General features: G+C 37.0%; 1 protein-coding gene across 2 annotated transcripts; it reads right to left on the reverse strand.

The window, feature by feature from the left end:
* Nucleotides 1-12495: 12495 nt before the first annotated feature.
* Nucleotides 12496-15659, reverse strand: LOC106093641 (uncharacterized). 2 transcript variants are annotated; one of them, XR_009398804.1, is made up of 3 exons: nt 15371-15659; nt 12903-14640; nt 12496-12811 (listed from the first exon to the last, which is right to left on the reverse strand). XR_009398804.1 is itself a non-coding variant. In XM_013260750.2 (2 exons), the coding sequence occupies exons 1-2, from the start codon at nt 15552-15554 to the stop codon at nt 13466-13468; spliced, it is 1359 nt and encodes a 452-aa protein (XP_013116204.2). In that variant the 5' UTR covers nt 15555-15659; the 3' UTR covers nt 12496-13465. The 2 variants fall into 2 exon arrangements, 1 of the variants encoding a protein (XP_013116204.2); XM_013260750.2 differs by having other exon boundaries at nt 12496-14640.
* Between the last annotated feature and the right edge of the window lie 647 nt (nt 15660-16306).

Consider the following 16306-nt stretch of genomic DNA (forward strand, 5'->3'; position numbering starts at 1 on the left):
TCGTCCGACTTTCTGTAATAATGCAATAAAATGGTCATTTGTTAACTGATTCTCTCGGAATTTGGCAGGAAGAATTTTTTTACGTCTCACGACATTACTGATGAAATCGTTTCAGATTTACATGTATTGGGTTGCCCAAAAAGTAATTTCGGATTTTTCATATAGTCGGCGTTGACAAATTTTTTCACAGCTTGTGACTCTGTAATTGCATTCTTTCTTCTGTCAGTTATCAGCTGTTGCTTTTAGCTTGCTTTAGAAAAAAAGTGTAAAAAAGGTATATTCGATTAAAGTTCATTCTAAGTTTTATTAAAAATGCATTTACTTTCTTTTAAAAAATCCGCAATTACTTTTTGGGCAACCCAATATATATATAAGGTCTTTGGGAGTAAAGCACGAATCTGATATCACCCCACACACCACAAAAGTATTTGCCGACTATTGCAATATGAGGCTCAAATAAGAGAGTTTTTAGAGTAGAACACAAATCCGATATTTTCAACGCCAACTCACTAAGTGGACGCCCATCACCCAAAACACTTCACAAGCCGGTCATGTTTGCCGACTATGGAAATATGGGGCTCAAATAAAAGGTGTTTGGGAGAAGACCGCGTATCTAATATCAACATTAGGGACCAACTATATAGCGGATGTCCCACCACCATTAGAACCCAAATAGGACGTATTTTAGGGCCAATACCCCAAACCAGACATATTTGCTGACTTTCGCAATAAGGAGTTTCAATGAGATTAAAGAAGTAAAAAGGCGTTAAGTTCGGCCGGGCCGAACTTTGGATAAACCACCTTTCGTCAAAATCCGCATACCTTATGTCCCATAGCAATGTATATCGAAATATGATCCGATTTGGACCAAATACTACTAAGTACAAGTCATTGTTCCATTATGTATAACAAAATATTGGTCTTTTTAGTAGCTATATTTAAAAGTAAACCGATCTGAATCATATACAATATGGATGTCGAAAAGCCTAACATAAATCAATGTGTCAAATTTCAGTGCAATCGGATTGTAAATGCGCCTTTTTTGGGGCCAAGACTTTAAATCGAGATATCGGTCTATACGGCAGCTATATGCAAATCTTGATCGATCAAGACAAAATTGCAGAAATATGTGGAGCGGCTTAACTTAACTCTCTGTCCCAAATTTCGGCAACATCGGACAATAAATGCTCCTTTTATGGTACCCAAAACATTGAATCGAGATATCGGTCTATATGGCAGCTATATCCAAATCTTGATCGATCTGAGTGTAATTAAAGGAGGATGTCAAAGGGCCTAACAGAACTCACTGTCCCTAATTGCGGCCACATCGGACAATAAATGCGCTTTTTATGGACCCAAAACCTAAAACCAAGAGATCGGTCTATATGGCAGCTATATCCAAATTAGGACCGATCTGTGCCATAATGCAGAAGTATGTCAAGGGGCTAAACACAACTCACTGTCCCAAAATTCAGCGACATCGGACAATGAATGCGCCTTTCAGGGGCCTAAGACCCAAAATCGGAAGATCGGTCTATATGGCAGCTATATCAAAATCGGGACCGATCTGAGCCAAATTGACGAATAAAGTCGAAGGGCCTAACACAACTCCACGTGCCAAATATCAGCAAAATCGGATAATAAATGTTGCTTTTATGGGCCTATGACCCTAAATCGGAGGATCGGTCTATATGACAGCTATATCCAAATTTGGACGGATCTGAGCCAAATTGACAAAGGATGTCGAAGGGCCTAGCACAACTCACTGTCCCAAATTTCAGCAAAATCGGATAATAAATGTGGCTTTTATGGGCCTATGACCCTTAATCGGAAGATCGGTCTATATGGGGGCTATATGAAGATATAGTCCGATATTGCCCATCTTCCTACTTAACCTGCTTATGGATAAAAAAGGAATCTGTGCAAAATTTCAGCTCAATATCTCTATTTTTGAAGACTGTAGCGTGATTTCAACAGACAGACGGACGGACATGTCTAGATCGTCTTAGATTTTTACGCTGATCAAGAATATATATACTTTATAGGGTCGGAAATGGATATTACGATGTGTTGCAAACGGAATGACAAAATGAGTATAACCCCATCCTTCGGTGGTGGGTATAAAAAGAATTTGATATCCAATTTTGAAGCCAATGGCAATATGGGGTTCAAATTAATGATATATAGATATATGAGAATAAAGCACGTTGCTGATATAAGTTCCGGGGTTAGTGTTTGAAGGACCACCCCAATCCCCTAAATTGGGCACATTTACCGACCATATCAATGTGGAGCTTAAATGAAAGGTATTGGGGGTAGAGCAAGAATTGATACACACTTTCGGGATCAATTTTCTGGGGATCTACCCGTTTCCCAAAATACCCCACAATTTTTTACTGACCATCGCAATATGGGGCTTTGGAGTAGAATACGAATTTAATATCCAAATGTAAGACCATGTATTTAGGGCATCACCCCTTCCCCAAAACACCCCCCAAAGGGTAAAAATTTGTCGACCATGCCAATATGTGGCTCAAATGAAAGTTATTTTAGATTAGAAAACGAATTTGATAACCAATTTTGGAGCCATGTGTTTGGGGGACGCCTCATCCTGTAAACTCCCTTTAAAACCAACGGCAACATGGGGTTTAAATATATGGTATTTGAAAGGAGAGCACGATGCTGATATTTTTCATGGCCAAGTGTCTGGGGGACCTCACCCCCGAAAACACCCCTAAATCAGTTATCATTAGAATATCGGGGTGAAATAAAATATTTTAAGAATGGAGTTCACCTTACATCCAAACTTAAATTCGTAGACCAATAAATATCATATGGGATTCAGATAAAGGCACTTATATTGGTAAACTGTTAGTCAAGCGATATACTATTGTTGTAGCATGGTATTTCACCAAAAGCTCTCTAATTGTCGAAAATAAATATTCAAAGGAAAATGTTGCTCCATATAAAGTAAAAGAAGGCGCAGCGGAGCGGGCCCGGTCCAGCTAGTCTTATATATAAAATTAAATTTGTGTTTGTATGAACCGATTACCTTGAAATTTTCACAGATTGTGTAGGTTGGTCTGGAAGGAAACATAGGCTATATAATTTTTTGATATCGGGAGGGGGGTGCTAACCAAAAATAAAAGTGGACCAATAGGGACAATATTCTTATGAAAGGTATTCAAGAGTAGAGTACGAATTTCGTAATAAAAGTTGGGTCCAAGTTCCTGGGGGGCTGCCCCAGCCCCAAAACCCCTTTAAATAAGGTTATTTGACGATCATGACAGTATGGGACTCAAATGAAAGGTATTCGGGAGTAGATTCCGAATGAGGCCAGGAAGTATGAATAGGCTTTATAATTTATTGATATCGGAAGGGGGCGCACCCTCCCCCGTTACCAAAAACACCACTTAAAATCTAAATTGGACCTATAAGGATAATATGGGTATCAAATGAAAAGTATGCTGGAGTAGATAACGAATATGGCATACAAATTCATGTCGAAGTACAGGGGGTCACCCCACCCCAACAGAAATGACCAAAATGGTTTCGATTCGGACCATGCTTGGTTTGGCTGTTGGAGACCATAGTTGATGTCATTGTGCAAAATTTCAGCCAAATTGGACAAGAATTGACCCATATAGTGGCTCAAGAATTAAAATCGGGAAATCGGTTCATATGGGAGCTAAAACAGGTTATGGACCAATGCAGACCATATTTGGCACGTATGTGGAAGGTTATAAGAGGAGTCGTTAAAATAATGTTTAGCCAAATCGAATAAAAATTACGCCCTCTAGAGGCACAAAAAGTCAAATCAGAAGATCGGAGAGAACAAAATACCTTATACAAAATTTGAAAGGAATCGGATAAGCATTGCGGCATTTAAAATCGGTTTATATGGCAGCTATATCAAAACTTAACCCATTTACAATCCCAACTGACCTAATAGGAAGTATTGGTGTAAAATTCCATGCGCCTAGCTTTATCCCTTCAAAATTCAGTGTGCTTTCGACAGATGGATGGACGGACATGGCTAAATCGACGTAAAATGTCAAAACGATCAAAAATATACATATATATTGGGTTGCCCAAAAAGTAATTGCGGATTTTTTAAAAGAAAGTAAATGCATTTTTAATAAAACTTAAAATGAACTTTAATCAAATATACTTTTTTTACACTTTTTTTCTAAAGCAAGCTAAAAGTAACAGCTGATAACTGACAGAAGAAAGAATGCAATTACAGAGTCACAAGCTGTGAAAAAATTTGTCAAAGCCGACAATATGAAAAATACGCAATTACTTTTTGGGCAACCCAATACATTGTTGGGTCTCAGATGAATATTTCGATTTTTTACAAATGGAATGACGACATAAGTTTATGATAAGTAAAAAGGCGTTCAGTTCGGCGGGGCCGAAATTTGGATACCCACCACCTCGGGTATAAATGTAAACCACCTTTCATCAAAATCCGGTGAAAATTGCATACCTTTTGTCCCATAACAGTTATATCGAAATATGTTCCGATTTGGACCAAATACTAATAAGTACAGTAGCTTTGTCTTAAAATAAACCGATCTGAACCATATACGACACGGATGTCGAAAAGCCTAACATAAGTCACTGTGTCAAATTTCGGTGAAATCGCCTTTTATGGGCCCAAAACTTTAAATCAAGAAATCGGTCTATATGGCAGCTATATCCAAATCTGGACCGATCTGGGCCAAATTGAAGAGGGATGTCAAAGGGCTGAACACTACTCACTGTCTCAAATTTCAGCGACATCGGATAATAAATGCGCCTTTTATGGCCCCAAAATCTAAAACAGAGAGAAAGGTCTATATGGCAGCTATATACAAATCTGTGCCATATTGCAAATGCATCTCAAGGGGCTTAACATAACTCACTGTCCCAAATTTCGGCGACATTGGACAATAAATGCGCCTTTTATGGGCCCAAAACTTTAAATCAAGAAATCGGTCTATATGCCAGCTATATCCAAATCTGGACCGATCTGGGCCAAATTGAAGAAGGATGTCAAAGGGCTCAACACAACTAACTGTCCGAAATTTCAGCAAAATCGGTTAATAAATGTGGCTTTTATGGGCCCAAGACCCTAAATCGGAAGATCGGTCTATATGGCAGCTATATTCAAATATAGACTGATCTGGGTTAAATTAACAAAGAATGTCGGAGGGCCCAACACAACTCACTGTGCCAAATTTCATCAAAATCGGATAATAAATGTGGCTTTTATGGGCCCAATACCCTAAATCGGCAGATCGGTCTATATGGCAGCTATATCCAAATCTGGACCGATCTAGGCCATATTAACGGAGGATGTTGAAGGGCCTAACACAACTCACTACCCCAAATTTCAGCAAAATCGGATAATAAATGTGGCTTTTATGGGACTAAAACCCTAAATCGGCGGATCGGTCTATGTGGGGGCCATATCATGACATAGTCCGATATAGCCCATCTTCGAACTTAACCTGCTTATGGACAAAAAATTAATCTGTGCAAAGTTTCAGCTCAAAATCTCTATTTTTAAAGACTGTAGCGTGATTTCAACAGACAGACGGACGGACATGTCTAGATCGTCTTAGATTTTTACGCTGATCAAGAATATATATACTTTATAGGGTCGGAAATGGATATTTCGATGTGTTGCAAACGGAATGACAAAATGAATATACCCCCATCCTTCGGTGGTGGGTATAAAAAAGTTAGTGGTCTAGGCCGTAAGTCTTAATAGATAATTATTTACAATTGTCGCAACTAATATTGAAGGAATATCCAGTACTGAAATTTGTTTCTGATATTTATGCAATGGGTAAGCATCTTCGGCTTTCAGTCTTTCGGCTTTTCGGTATGCGCAACGGTGATATTAGATAAGCTGACAAAAGTGGATTGAATCCAATTGAATTCAAACAAATTACAAATTAATGACTATATGGTGGGAATCAACAGCGAACATCACCAGCAACAAATTTTGCGCCATCTATTGGATAACAAAGCAAACTCGAAGAAAGAAAAGAGCGCGAGAAGTACGGAAGATAGTGTTCAAAGTTGATCATATGCTTTTCACTTCTGTTTTGACAAGTTGTCTATCCTTTGAATAAATAAAATAAAGGATGTAACATTTGACTGTTTTTGGTTTTATTTTTTTAACGCTCCTCAGTCCACATATAGTCTAAAAGTTCTATAAAAAAAATGATCGCAAAATATATAGGCAACTTCTTGAATGCAAAGAAGTGTAGCTGAAAAGAAAGTTATATTTCATATGGTGTAAAAGAAGGCGCAGCGAAGCGGGTCGAGTTCAGCTAGTATATATATGTATCATCCCATTTTCACTCCTACGGCCACTGCAAGCGCATTCATTGATCAATCTTCCAAAAATTGTGTCCAACGCTTTCTCGACTACTACCACAACATCAAAGAAGTTTGGTCGAAATCGGTTTTTGTCAACCGAAGTTATTGCAGTTTGAACATATTTGCTCGAAATTTGATACGGATTTTTTAATAAGCCATCTTAAAATATCCGCCGAGGTCCATCAAAATTGGTTAAGAATTTGATTAAGCTCACACCTTTTTCTCATTGGGTAAGTGTGGGGTATTATACAATCGGCACCGCCCGACTTTTGCCTTTCCTTACTGGTTTACCTTATAACATATGGGACCCATCACATAATGTAAGCAAAAATACTGCACCCTCTTTCCTTAACTTGTTTTAACTCTCCCCAACTATTTCATATATTAAGTACACAGTGTGGCCACACAATTAGCAACTTTGACTCCTTTTAATGTTTACATCTATGTTAAATAAGTGTGTTGTCAAAGTTGTATTTAACCGTTGCCAACATATTAAACCGCAACGTCTATAGCCGCAGCTTAAGCTACTGCCTGACCTTCGGGCAAAAAAAAAACACCAAGTAGGGCATCACACGCATCGTACCACCACACACCCGCACCCCAATATTGACCTCTTTCAGCATACTCCTTCTCTTGCACATACCAGTCACTTCTCACACTCCCACAACAAATACTCCTACCTACGGCTTTGTATTCACACAAATAACGGATGCTTAAGTAAAAATTGCTTTAGTAAAAATTGAAAATTAATTCCTCATTTTCATAGATTTTCTTTCCGGAAAAATAATTTTCATATGTATTCTGGACATCTCTGGATCTTTCGATTGATGCTGATTTCATTAAAATCCATTCAGCCGTATGACCGTAATATGTACCACAAACTCGCCTTTATAAAACCCTTGGCCGATTAATATTATACATAGCTTACATCTCTGGAGAAATATTGGATTGCCCAAAAAGTAATTGCGGATTTTTCATATAGTCGGCGTTGACAAATTTTTTCACAGCTTGTGACTCTGTAATTGCATTCTTTCTTCCGTCAGTTATCAGCTGTTACTTTTAGCTTGCTTTAGACTAAAAGTGTAAAAAAAGTATTTTTGATTAAAGTTCATTCTAAGTTTTATTAAAAATGCATTTACTTTCTTTTAAAAAATCCGCAATTACTATTTGGGCAACCCAATATCTTTCGCTTCATGCCAATTCTAATAAAATTCATTCATTCATGTTACGGCCACATGGACTACAATCTCGCTTTTATACAATCCACCTACTGCATATGACCTGTAGTTATAAATTTTGTGTACTGTTGTGCAGCCTAGCAAAACATACAAACAACAAAACATATAGAAACCTGCATGCCAAGTTGGCATCACCGCATCACCCACTTCTAAATAGTGATACTCTTTCTCTCGCTCCATTTGTTTCTCTTACTGAATAACGTCTGAAGAAGACGTTAGAAGCATAAAAAATCGAATATATTGGTCCATTGATCCATAAATGGTCCATATCGGTTCAACTTTAGGGGCTGGTCCCATACAAATGTTCCCCGGAATTTTGAATATTTTGCTCTATTTTATAGTAGCTCCCATATAAGGGTATATTTCACAAAAAGAGATGTTTGCACCGAGTTTAGCGAAGTCGATGGATTTTAGAACAGATAGACTCAGATTTGGGGAATGTTTTATATATCATAAGAAAGGCATGAAAAAATGAAATTAAACAAGTTAAAGCGTGCTAAGTTCGGCCGGGCCCAAATCATGGGAACCCACCAGCATGGATTCAGCTAAAAATAATTTATACAAATTGAATTTAGTTGAAGGGCATAATTTTATGCTACATACCAAACTTCTGTAGCAAATTGCAAATTTTGCCCATGAACATTCCACTAAAAATGCCCCTGTTCCTTCTTCTTCTCACACTTCTCACATATCACTGAGTGCAATCCGATTCTAATTTAAGCTCAATGATAAGGGACTTCCTTTTTATAGCCGAGTCCCAACGGCTTGCCGCAGTGCGACAACTCTTTGGAGGGAAGTTTTACATGGCATAGTACCTCACAAATGTTGTCGGCATTAGGAGGGGAAAACCATCGCTGAAAATTTTTTCTGCTGGTCTCGCCAGGATTCGAATCCAGGCGTTCAGCGTCATAGGTGGACATGCTAACCTCTGCGCTACGGTGGCCGCCACCAAACTTCTGTTAAACCAGCAAAATTAAAGATTCTAGGAACCGAACAATGATAATCGAGAGACCAGTTTATATGGGAGCTATAACAGGTTATAGACCGATTTGGACTGTCTTTGGCACAGTTGTTGAAAGTTAAAACAAAACACAGCATGCAATTTCAGCCAATTTGGAGAAAAATTGTGGCTTCCAGGGGTTCAAGAATTCAAATCGGGAGACCGGTTTACATGGGAGCTATACCAGGTTATAAACACATTTGGACCGTATTTGACACAGTTGTTGGAGGTCATAACAAAATGCTATGTGCAAAATTTCAGCCAAATCTAATGAAAATTGCGGCTTCCAGGAGCCTAAGATGACAAATCGGGAGACAGGTTTATATGGTAGCTATATCAGGTTATGGACCAATTTGAACTGTACTTGACACAGACGTTGGAAGTCATAACAGGACACTACATGCAAAATTTCAGCCAAATCGGACAAAAATTGCGGCTTCCAGGGGCGCAAGAAGTCAAATCGGGAGATCGGTTTATATGGAAGCTATATCCAAATCTCAACCGATATGGCCCATTTTCATGCATGTAAAAATTGGAAAATTCGAAATTTTTGAAAAATGGTCTTTGATAATGGTGGATACATAAACTCAGATAGATAGACACAACAATATCTGTAGTTGTTTTTTTGGGGCTTTATGGAGGAAGTGATATAGAATAAAAGTTCGTTACAAATATATGTGCAATAAAATGTGATGTCCAACTTGGGCTGTAACATTCAGAATAACAATAGTTGAAAGTTGGCTGGGATATACAGAGCATTTCAAGCTTTAATTCAAATAAAACAATTACAAAGGTTCGGCTAGGCTGAACTTTGAATACCCCCCACCTCGAATATATATTAACCACCTTTCGTCATAATAGAGTGAAAATTCCAAATTTGTTCCGATCTCCATCGGTATATATATCACATATATCCAAATCTGGGCCGTATTGAACAGGGATGTCGAGGAGCATAACACAACTTGCTGTACCAAATTTCAACGAAATCGGACAAAAATACGCCTGTTATTGGCCCAAGATCCTAAATTGTTAGAGCGGGCTATATCAAAAGATCTAACGCAACTCATTGCGCTTAATTTCAGCGAAATCTGTTAATAAATTCACCTTTTATTGGCCTTAAACTTTAAATAGGCAGATCGGTTTATGTGGCAGCTATATCCAAATTTGGATCGAACCCAACCGTATTGAAGGGGAATGTCGAAGGGCTTAACTTAACTCGCTATACCAATTTTCAGCAAAATCACACAATAAATACACACGGCGATTAAGGGTCTGAAGCCCACAAAAGCTTTATTTATTACCCGATTTCGGTGAAATTTTAAACATTGAGCGGTTTTAAGCCTCCCGATATCAGGCCCAAATATAGTTCAGATCGCACTATATTTAGATATGGCTGCCATATAGAGCGATCTGCCGATTTAGGGTCTGAAACCCATAAAAGCTGCATTTATTAACCGATTTCGATGAAACTGTGATTTGTTTTAAGCTTCCCGACATCACATATAAATATGGTTGAAATCAGACTATATATTCATATATATAGTCTCGGGTCTTAGCCCAGCCAGAAAGTTAAGAGTTAAAGTCGAAAAAGTTCAGATTTAGATATAGCTCCCATATCAACCGATCTGACTTCGGCCCTGGAAGCCTATTTTGCTGAAACTTTTAATGTAGTGTTCTGTTATGACTTTCACCAACTGTGCCAAGTACGGTCCAAATCGGTCTGTAACCTGATATATCTCCTATATAAACCGATCTCCCGATATGACTTCTTGTGCCCTCACAAGCCGCAATTTTTTCCGATTTGGCTGAAATTTTGAATATGTCCGACTGAAATTGAGCATGTGATGTTCTGTTATGAGTTTTAACAACTGTACCAAGAACGGTTTAAATCGGGCTATAACCTGAAATAGCCGCCATATAAACCAATACCCCGATTTGACTTCTTGAGCTCCTGTAAGCCTCAATTTTTGTCCGATTTGGCTAAAATTTTGCACAAAGTGTTTTGTTATGACTTCCAACAACGGCGCCATTTACTGTCCAAATCGGCCTATAACCTGGTGTAGCATCCATATAAACCGATATCCCGCTTTGACTTCTTGAGCCCTTACAAGCAGCATTTTTTGTCCGATTTGGCTGAAATTAAAAATGTAGTGATTTGTTAGGACTTTCAACAACTGTGCCAAATATGGTCCAAATCTGTCTATAACCTGATATAGCTCCCATGTAAACCGGTTTCTCGATCATCCTTGTTCGGTTCCTAGAAGCTTTAACCTTTCCTGGTTTGACAGAAGTTTGGTATGTAGAATAAAATTATGCCCTTCAACTAAATTTATTTTTAGCAGAATCCATGGTGGCGGGTTCCCAAGATTCGGCCCGGCCGAACTTAGCACACTTTCACTTGTTATACCCTCCACCATATGATGGCGGGTATACTAATTTCGTCATTCCGTTTGTATTACCTCGAAATATGCGTCTAAAACCTCATAAAATATATATTGGGTTGCCCAAAAAGTAATTGCGGATTTTTTAAAAGAAAGTAAATGCATTTTTAATAAACCTTAGAATGAACTTTAGTCAAATAAACTTTTTTTACACTTTTTTTTGTAAAGCAAGCTAAAAGTAACAGCTGATAACTGACAGAAGAACGAATGCAATTACAGAGTCACAAGCTGTGAATAAATTTGTCAACGCCGACTATATGAAAAATCCGCAATTACTTTTTGGGCAACCCAATATATTCTTAATCGTCATGACATTTTAAGTCGATCTAACAATTTCCGTCCGTCCGTCTGTCGAAAGCACGCCAACTTTCGAAAGAGAAAAGCTAGCCGCTTGAAATTTTGCACAAATACTTCTCACTAGTGTAGGTCACTTGGGATTGTAAATGGGTTAAATAGGTCCATGTTTTGATATTTCTCCCATATAAACCGATCTTGGGTCTTGACTTCTTGAGGTTCTAGAGGGCGCAATTCTTATCTGATTTTCTGATTTTAGCAAGAAGCGTTTTGTTATGACTTCAAACAACTGTTCCAAGTATGGCCTAAGTCAGTCCATAACCTGATATTACTGCCATATAAGCCCATCTCCCGATTAGACTTCTAGAGGGCGCAATTCTTATCCGATTTGGCTGAAATTTTGCATGAAGTGTTTTGGTCTGACTTCCAAACACTGTGCTGTATGGTCTAAATCAGTCCATAACCTGATATAGCCGCCATATAAACCGATGTCCCAATTAGACTACTTGGGCTTCTAGAGGGCGCAATTATTATCCAATATGGTTGACATTTTGTTTATGTAGATTTGGGATGACTTCCAACAACTGTTCCAAGTATGATCTAAATGGGTATATAACCTGATATAAATGTCATATAAATCGATCTCCCAGTTTGACTTGTTGAGCCTCTGGAGGGCGCAATTATTAATCCATTAGCCCGAAATTTTGTAGGTGGTGCTTTTCTATGACACCTAACAACCATGCCAAGTACGGTCCATACAATGACTTGATACGGCTCATATTTATTTGAAAAAGTCATTCAAAGAACTTGACAAATGCAATCCATGGTGGAGAGTACAAAAGATTCGGTCCGGTCGAACTTAGCACGCTTTTAATTGTTACGTTGTTATGGCTTCCCTACAATTCATTAAGCATTTTGATGAAAAGGGAACTTAATATGTAAGTAAAATGAAGGGTTCTAAGTAAATGCAATAAGGAAATTATAACATTTTGAATTATGTTGGACATTATGTGCTATTGAAATTAGTACCTACGGATTTGGGCCGACATGGTGTGACTAGACCTAAACATACAGTTCGCAAATTCTGGTACTTCCAACACATTTAAAACATTTATTTAAATTTTTTTTAGCTAAAAACAAAGTTGACTTAATTTGAAAATATAAATTTATTCGTATAAGTAAAGATTTTATTTTTATTTATTTATGCTTTAATATCCACCTCAATAGCATGGTGAAAATCACGATAGCGGCCGAACGAATAAAGATATTCACTTAAAATTTTGCGCATGTACTTCTTGCTGGAGAAGGTCGTTTGGGATTGCCTTATCGGTTCAGATTTGGACCTGATTGATTCAGAAACAGATCTCTCGAATTAGCATCTTAAGTTGTTACCCGATTTGGGTGAAACTCTGCACGGAGTGTATTGTTATGACATCCATCTCCATAATTTCGTTTGCTTTTCCCTTGTTATCGTTTTAAACAATTGAAATTAAAATATGAGTTAATATTAAAACATTTTCGAAGAAAAATAAAGTTTTAAATAAAAACATTTACATATTACAGCTCTTTTTAAGTTGTGATCTGGCCAGACCACGTCCGCTCAACAATGTAGAAAAAATGTTCGCCATCCTAGGGTTAAAGAGAGTATTTAACACATCCAGTTCCATTTTGATTTTGGACATGGCTGGTTAAGTGTCTAAACTTTAGACTCTTACTTGTTGCTTTTTAGAGGAACTTCTTTATTTTGTAAAATAGCGTAAATATAAGATTCAAAGTAAAAATTTTTGTTTTTCAATCACTTTTTCTGATACTTAATGATCCTTTTTTGTTTTGATATTTTTAGGTAGAAATAAAGAAATATAAATATAAGAAATATATAAATAGTTACTGATTAACGTAACGTTAACGCGACGTGGTTTTTCAATATTGAGAAGTATGAGCCATGTCCATTTGCTTATTGAAAAATTCTTAACAGTAAGAGTTTAAAAAGTAATTAATTCACTTTGTTTTTTACATTTCCATTCAAGACACCTCGCTGTTATTTCATATTCCTGCGGTCTCATTCAAAATTGCAACTAAGTTTTGTCACCCCGCTGTACCTTCCTATTCTTCCGATCTCATTTACACACCTCCTCCAAATCCTTGGCAATTAAATTCATAATACCTATTCTCAAGGCAAATTTTCGGTTGCGGGGAATTTGCCTTATCGAAGGCAATAGACTCATGACAAAATAATAATCCTCATCCTTGGCCTCCAAATCAGCAGACTCATTACTTTTCTTGCGTCTGTTGGTAGCACTGCTGCAAGCAGGTGCTTCCAAAGGGCTTGCATCCTCCACAGTAATAACGGGTCGTTTTATACCAGAAGTAGAGACTTGAGCTTCTTGTTGATGTTGTCTTGCCATTGTCGATGCATGGCTGGGAGTGGATGGTGTTGTTTTCGGTGTTCTCAGGGTTTCGGCTTCTATTTCTACATCAGAGTCTGTTTGGGGTTCCCTCTTGGCCAGCAAGGCTATAAGTTCCATGGGATTGGTTATATCAGCGGATGGGTTGTTTTTCAGCATAGTATTGCTGCTGCACGATGCCTCAATAACCACTTTCGGTCTTTGTAGATTTGTAGTGGTGACCAAAGGTTCTTGATGGAATCCCACATTAGATCTACTAGGCGTTAAAGCGGCGTATTGCTTTGGTCGACTGTTGAGTGAAACATTCTGTTTGCTTTGTAAATCCATTTGTGGTATCATATATTCAGCTTCTATTTCAACATCTGAGTCAGCCTCTTTTTTGGCCATCTCTGGAGGATTTGTCATATCTCTGGCAGAATTAAAGTTTTTGGCTGTTACGTCTGCATACATTTGGGAGTGTAGGGGAATTTCTTGAGAAATTCTATGAAAAGGTGAGTTGGCATTGGGGGATGTAGGAAATGAAAAATCTTCCTGAGGATGTGCTTCATCATGCATATTGTTGCCACTTTGCCATTGCTTAGTCAATATAATGGGTTGGAAATTATTTGAGTTGGTTACTGGAATTGTATTAGGCATTTGTGTTGCCTCTGGCATATTTGCAATATTTTCAAAACTATAATTCGAATATTGTTGTACTTCATTGTTTTCATTTTCCGAATCCGAGTCTGTTAGTTCATTAACTTGTCCCTTACAGGTGACCATTTCACGTATAAAATCCATATCCTTGAAAAAACGCCATTTAGATTTAAAGCCATATTTCATCTCACGCTTTAAATCACGCCTATATTGATCACGCAGATTTTCCCAGGTGCGGCGAATTTTTTCAACTACAAAGAACCAAAAAAAAAACAATAAACATTGTAAAAAATATCATTAACAGAAGTATCTCAAGCAAAATGAAACTTGCTTTTAATTTTCAAATATTTTCTTGGTTTAAAGAATATTTGGTTTAAAAGAAAAATTAGTAAAAATTGTTTCCCATCTTAATTTTTGATATTTAGAAAAAGGGTTTTCAAAACAAAAGATCAAATATAAAATCTTTTTGTTGATTCATGCGATGTTTTTAAGAAAAAATGATTATCATTTAAAAACAATATTTTTTCTTGATATTTGGGAAATTTTATAAGATAAAAAAAATATATTAAAATATAAATTAAATTATAAGATAAAAAAAAATATATTAATAATTATTTGGGTTTTTTTTTGTTAAAAAAAATTACAAGTTTCAAAATAAAAAAAGTACGTGTATTAGAGATTTTTGCTTTTAATTTTTAAAATTTTCAGAACTAATTCATAAACAATATCTATCTTTTGGTTTTTTAACAAAAATTAAATTTTTATCTAATTTTTTACATCTTTGTGGATCATTCTTAGTTTATGTTTGAATACTCTTCTTGGGCCCACTGTTCGGCAACTTTTATTTTACACAATAATGTGGCAACGCCAAGCATTTATTCCGACATGCAACTTGGTCAGCCTCATCTAACACTTACCTACCCATACTTTTTCTCACTCTCTCTCTCTCTCTACATCTATTACTCTCTCTTCGTTACTTACCCGATATTCCAAGTACTTCGGAAATCTGTTTCCATGTATGCATTTTAAGTGGCCGATTTCTATTGTAGTTTTCTTGAGTTTTATTCCACAAAATTGGATGTTGTTTAACCATGAGTATCAATTTACGCCGACAATTGTTGCGCTCGAGAGTAAAATTATTACGTTCCGTGGTAAAATTATTCATATTACACTTCTTAAACTTCACTTTGTTTAAACAACTTTACTGCTTGCTTTGCCAAACGACCAGCCTCGGCAACGCTTGTTAGTATTTTGTATGTACAATGGCAAAACGTTGTATGACGACTAAAAAGTCAATGTCTGACTAAACGTGAGCATACATAAAATAAATTTGTTGGGAGAGCTCGACAAGGAGAGCAACTACAGACAATGGTTATCTCTTTTCGGCATGCTACATTTCAAAAGTCTTTTGTGTGGTTATTTTTGCTTTGGGCTCTCCCCAAGTTTTGTATGGTTAGTACTCTGCCTGCGATTGTTGTATGTTTGTGTGTTTATTGAAATGGGCCGTACAGTTGGTGGTTGTCTGTTGCCTTAGCTGTTGTTGTTGGCACAAGTAAATTCATATCAACAAGAGACTTGGAATGAAAACAGTTCTCACGGAAATACAAAGGGGAATTAAAAGAAATATTTTCTTCGAATTAGAGGAGGAATTAACCTGTTAGCGACAAATGGATGGAAAAATACCCACAAATAGAGCTGTGTTAGAAAAATTCTAGTTCGAGTTAGGAAAGATTTATCCTAATGAAATTTAGATTGGCGTAAAGTGGACGAATGAAATAGTTCAAAATTTTCCCGTCATATAAGCTCATGTTTTGGGGGAAAATTGGCTTGTCGAAAGTCGGAAAAAAAATCAAACGAAAATTTTCTCAAAATTCTTATATATATATATATATATATATATATATATATATATATATA

This window comes from Stomoxys calcitrans, chromosome 1, assembly GCF_963082655.1.
Source record: "Stomoxys calcitrans chromosome 1, idStoCalc2.1, whole genome shotgun sequence".
Lineage (NCBI taxonomy): Eukaryota > Metazoa > Arthropoda > Insecta > Diptera > Muscidae > Stomoxys > Stomoxys calcitrans.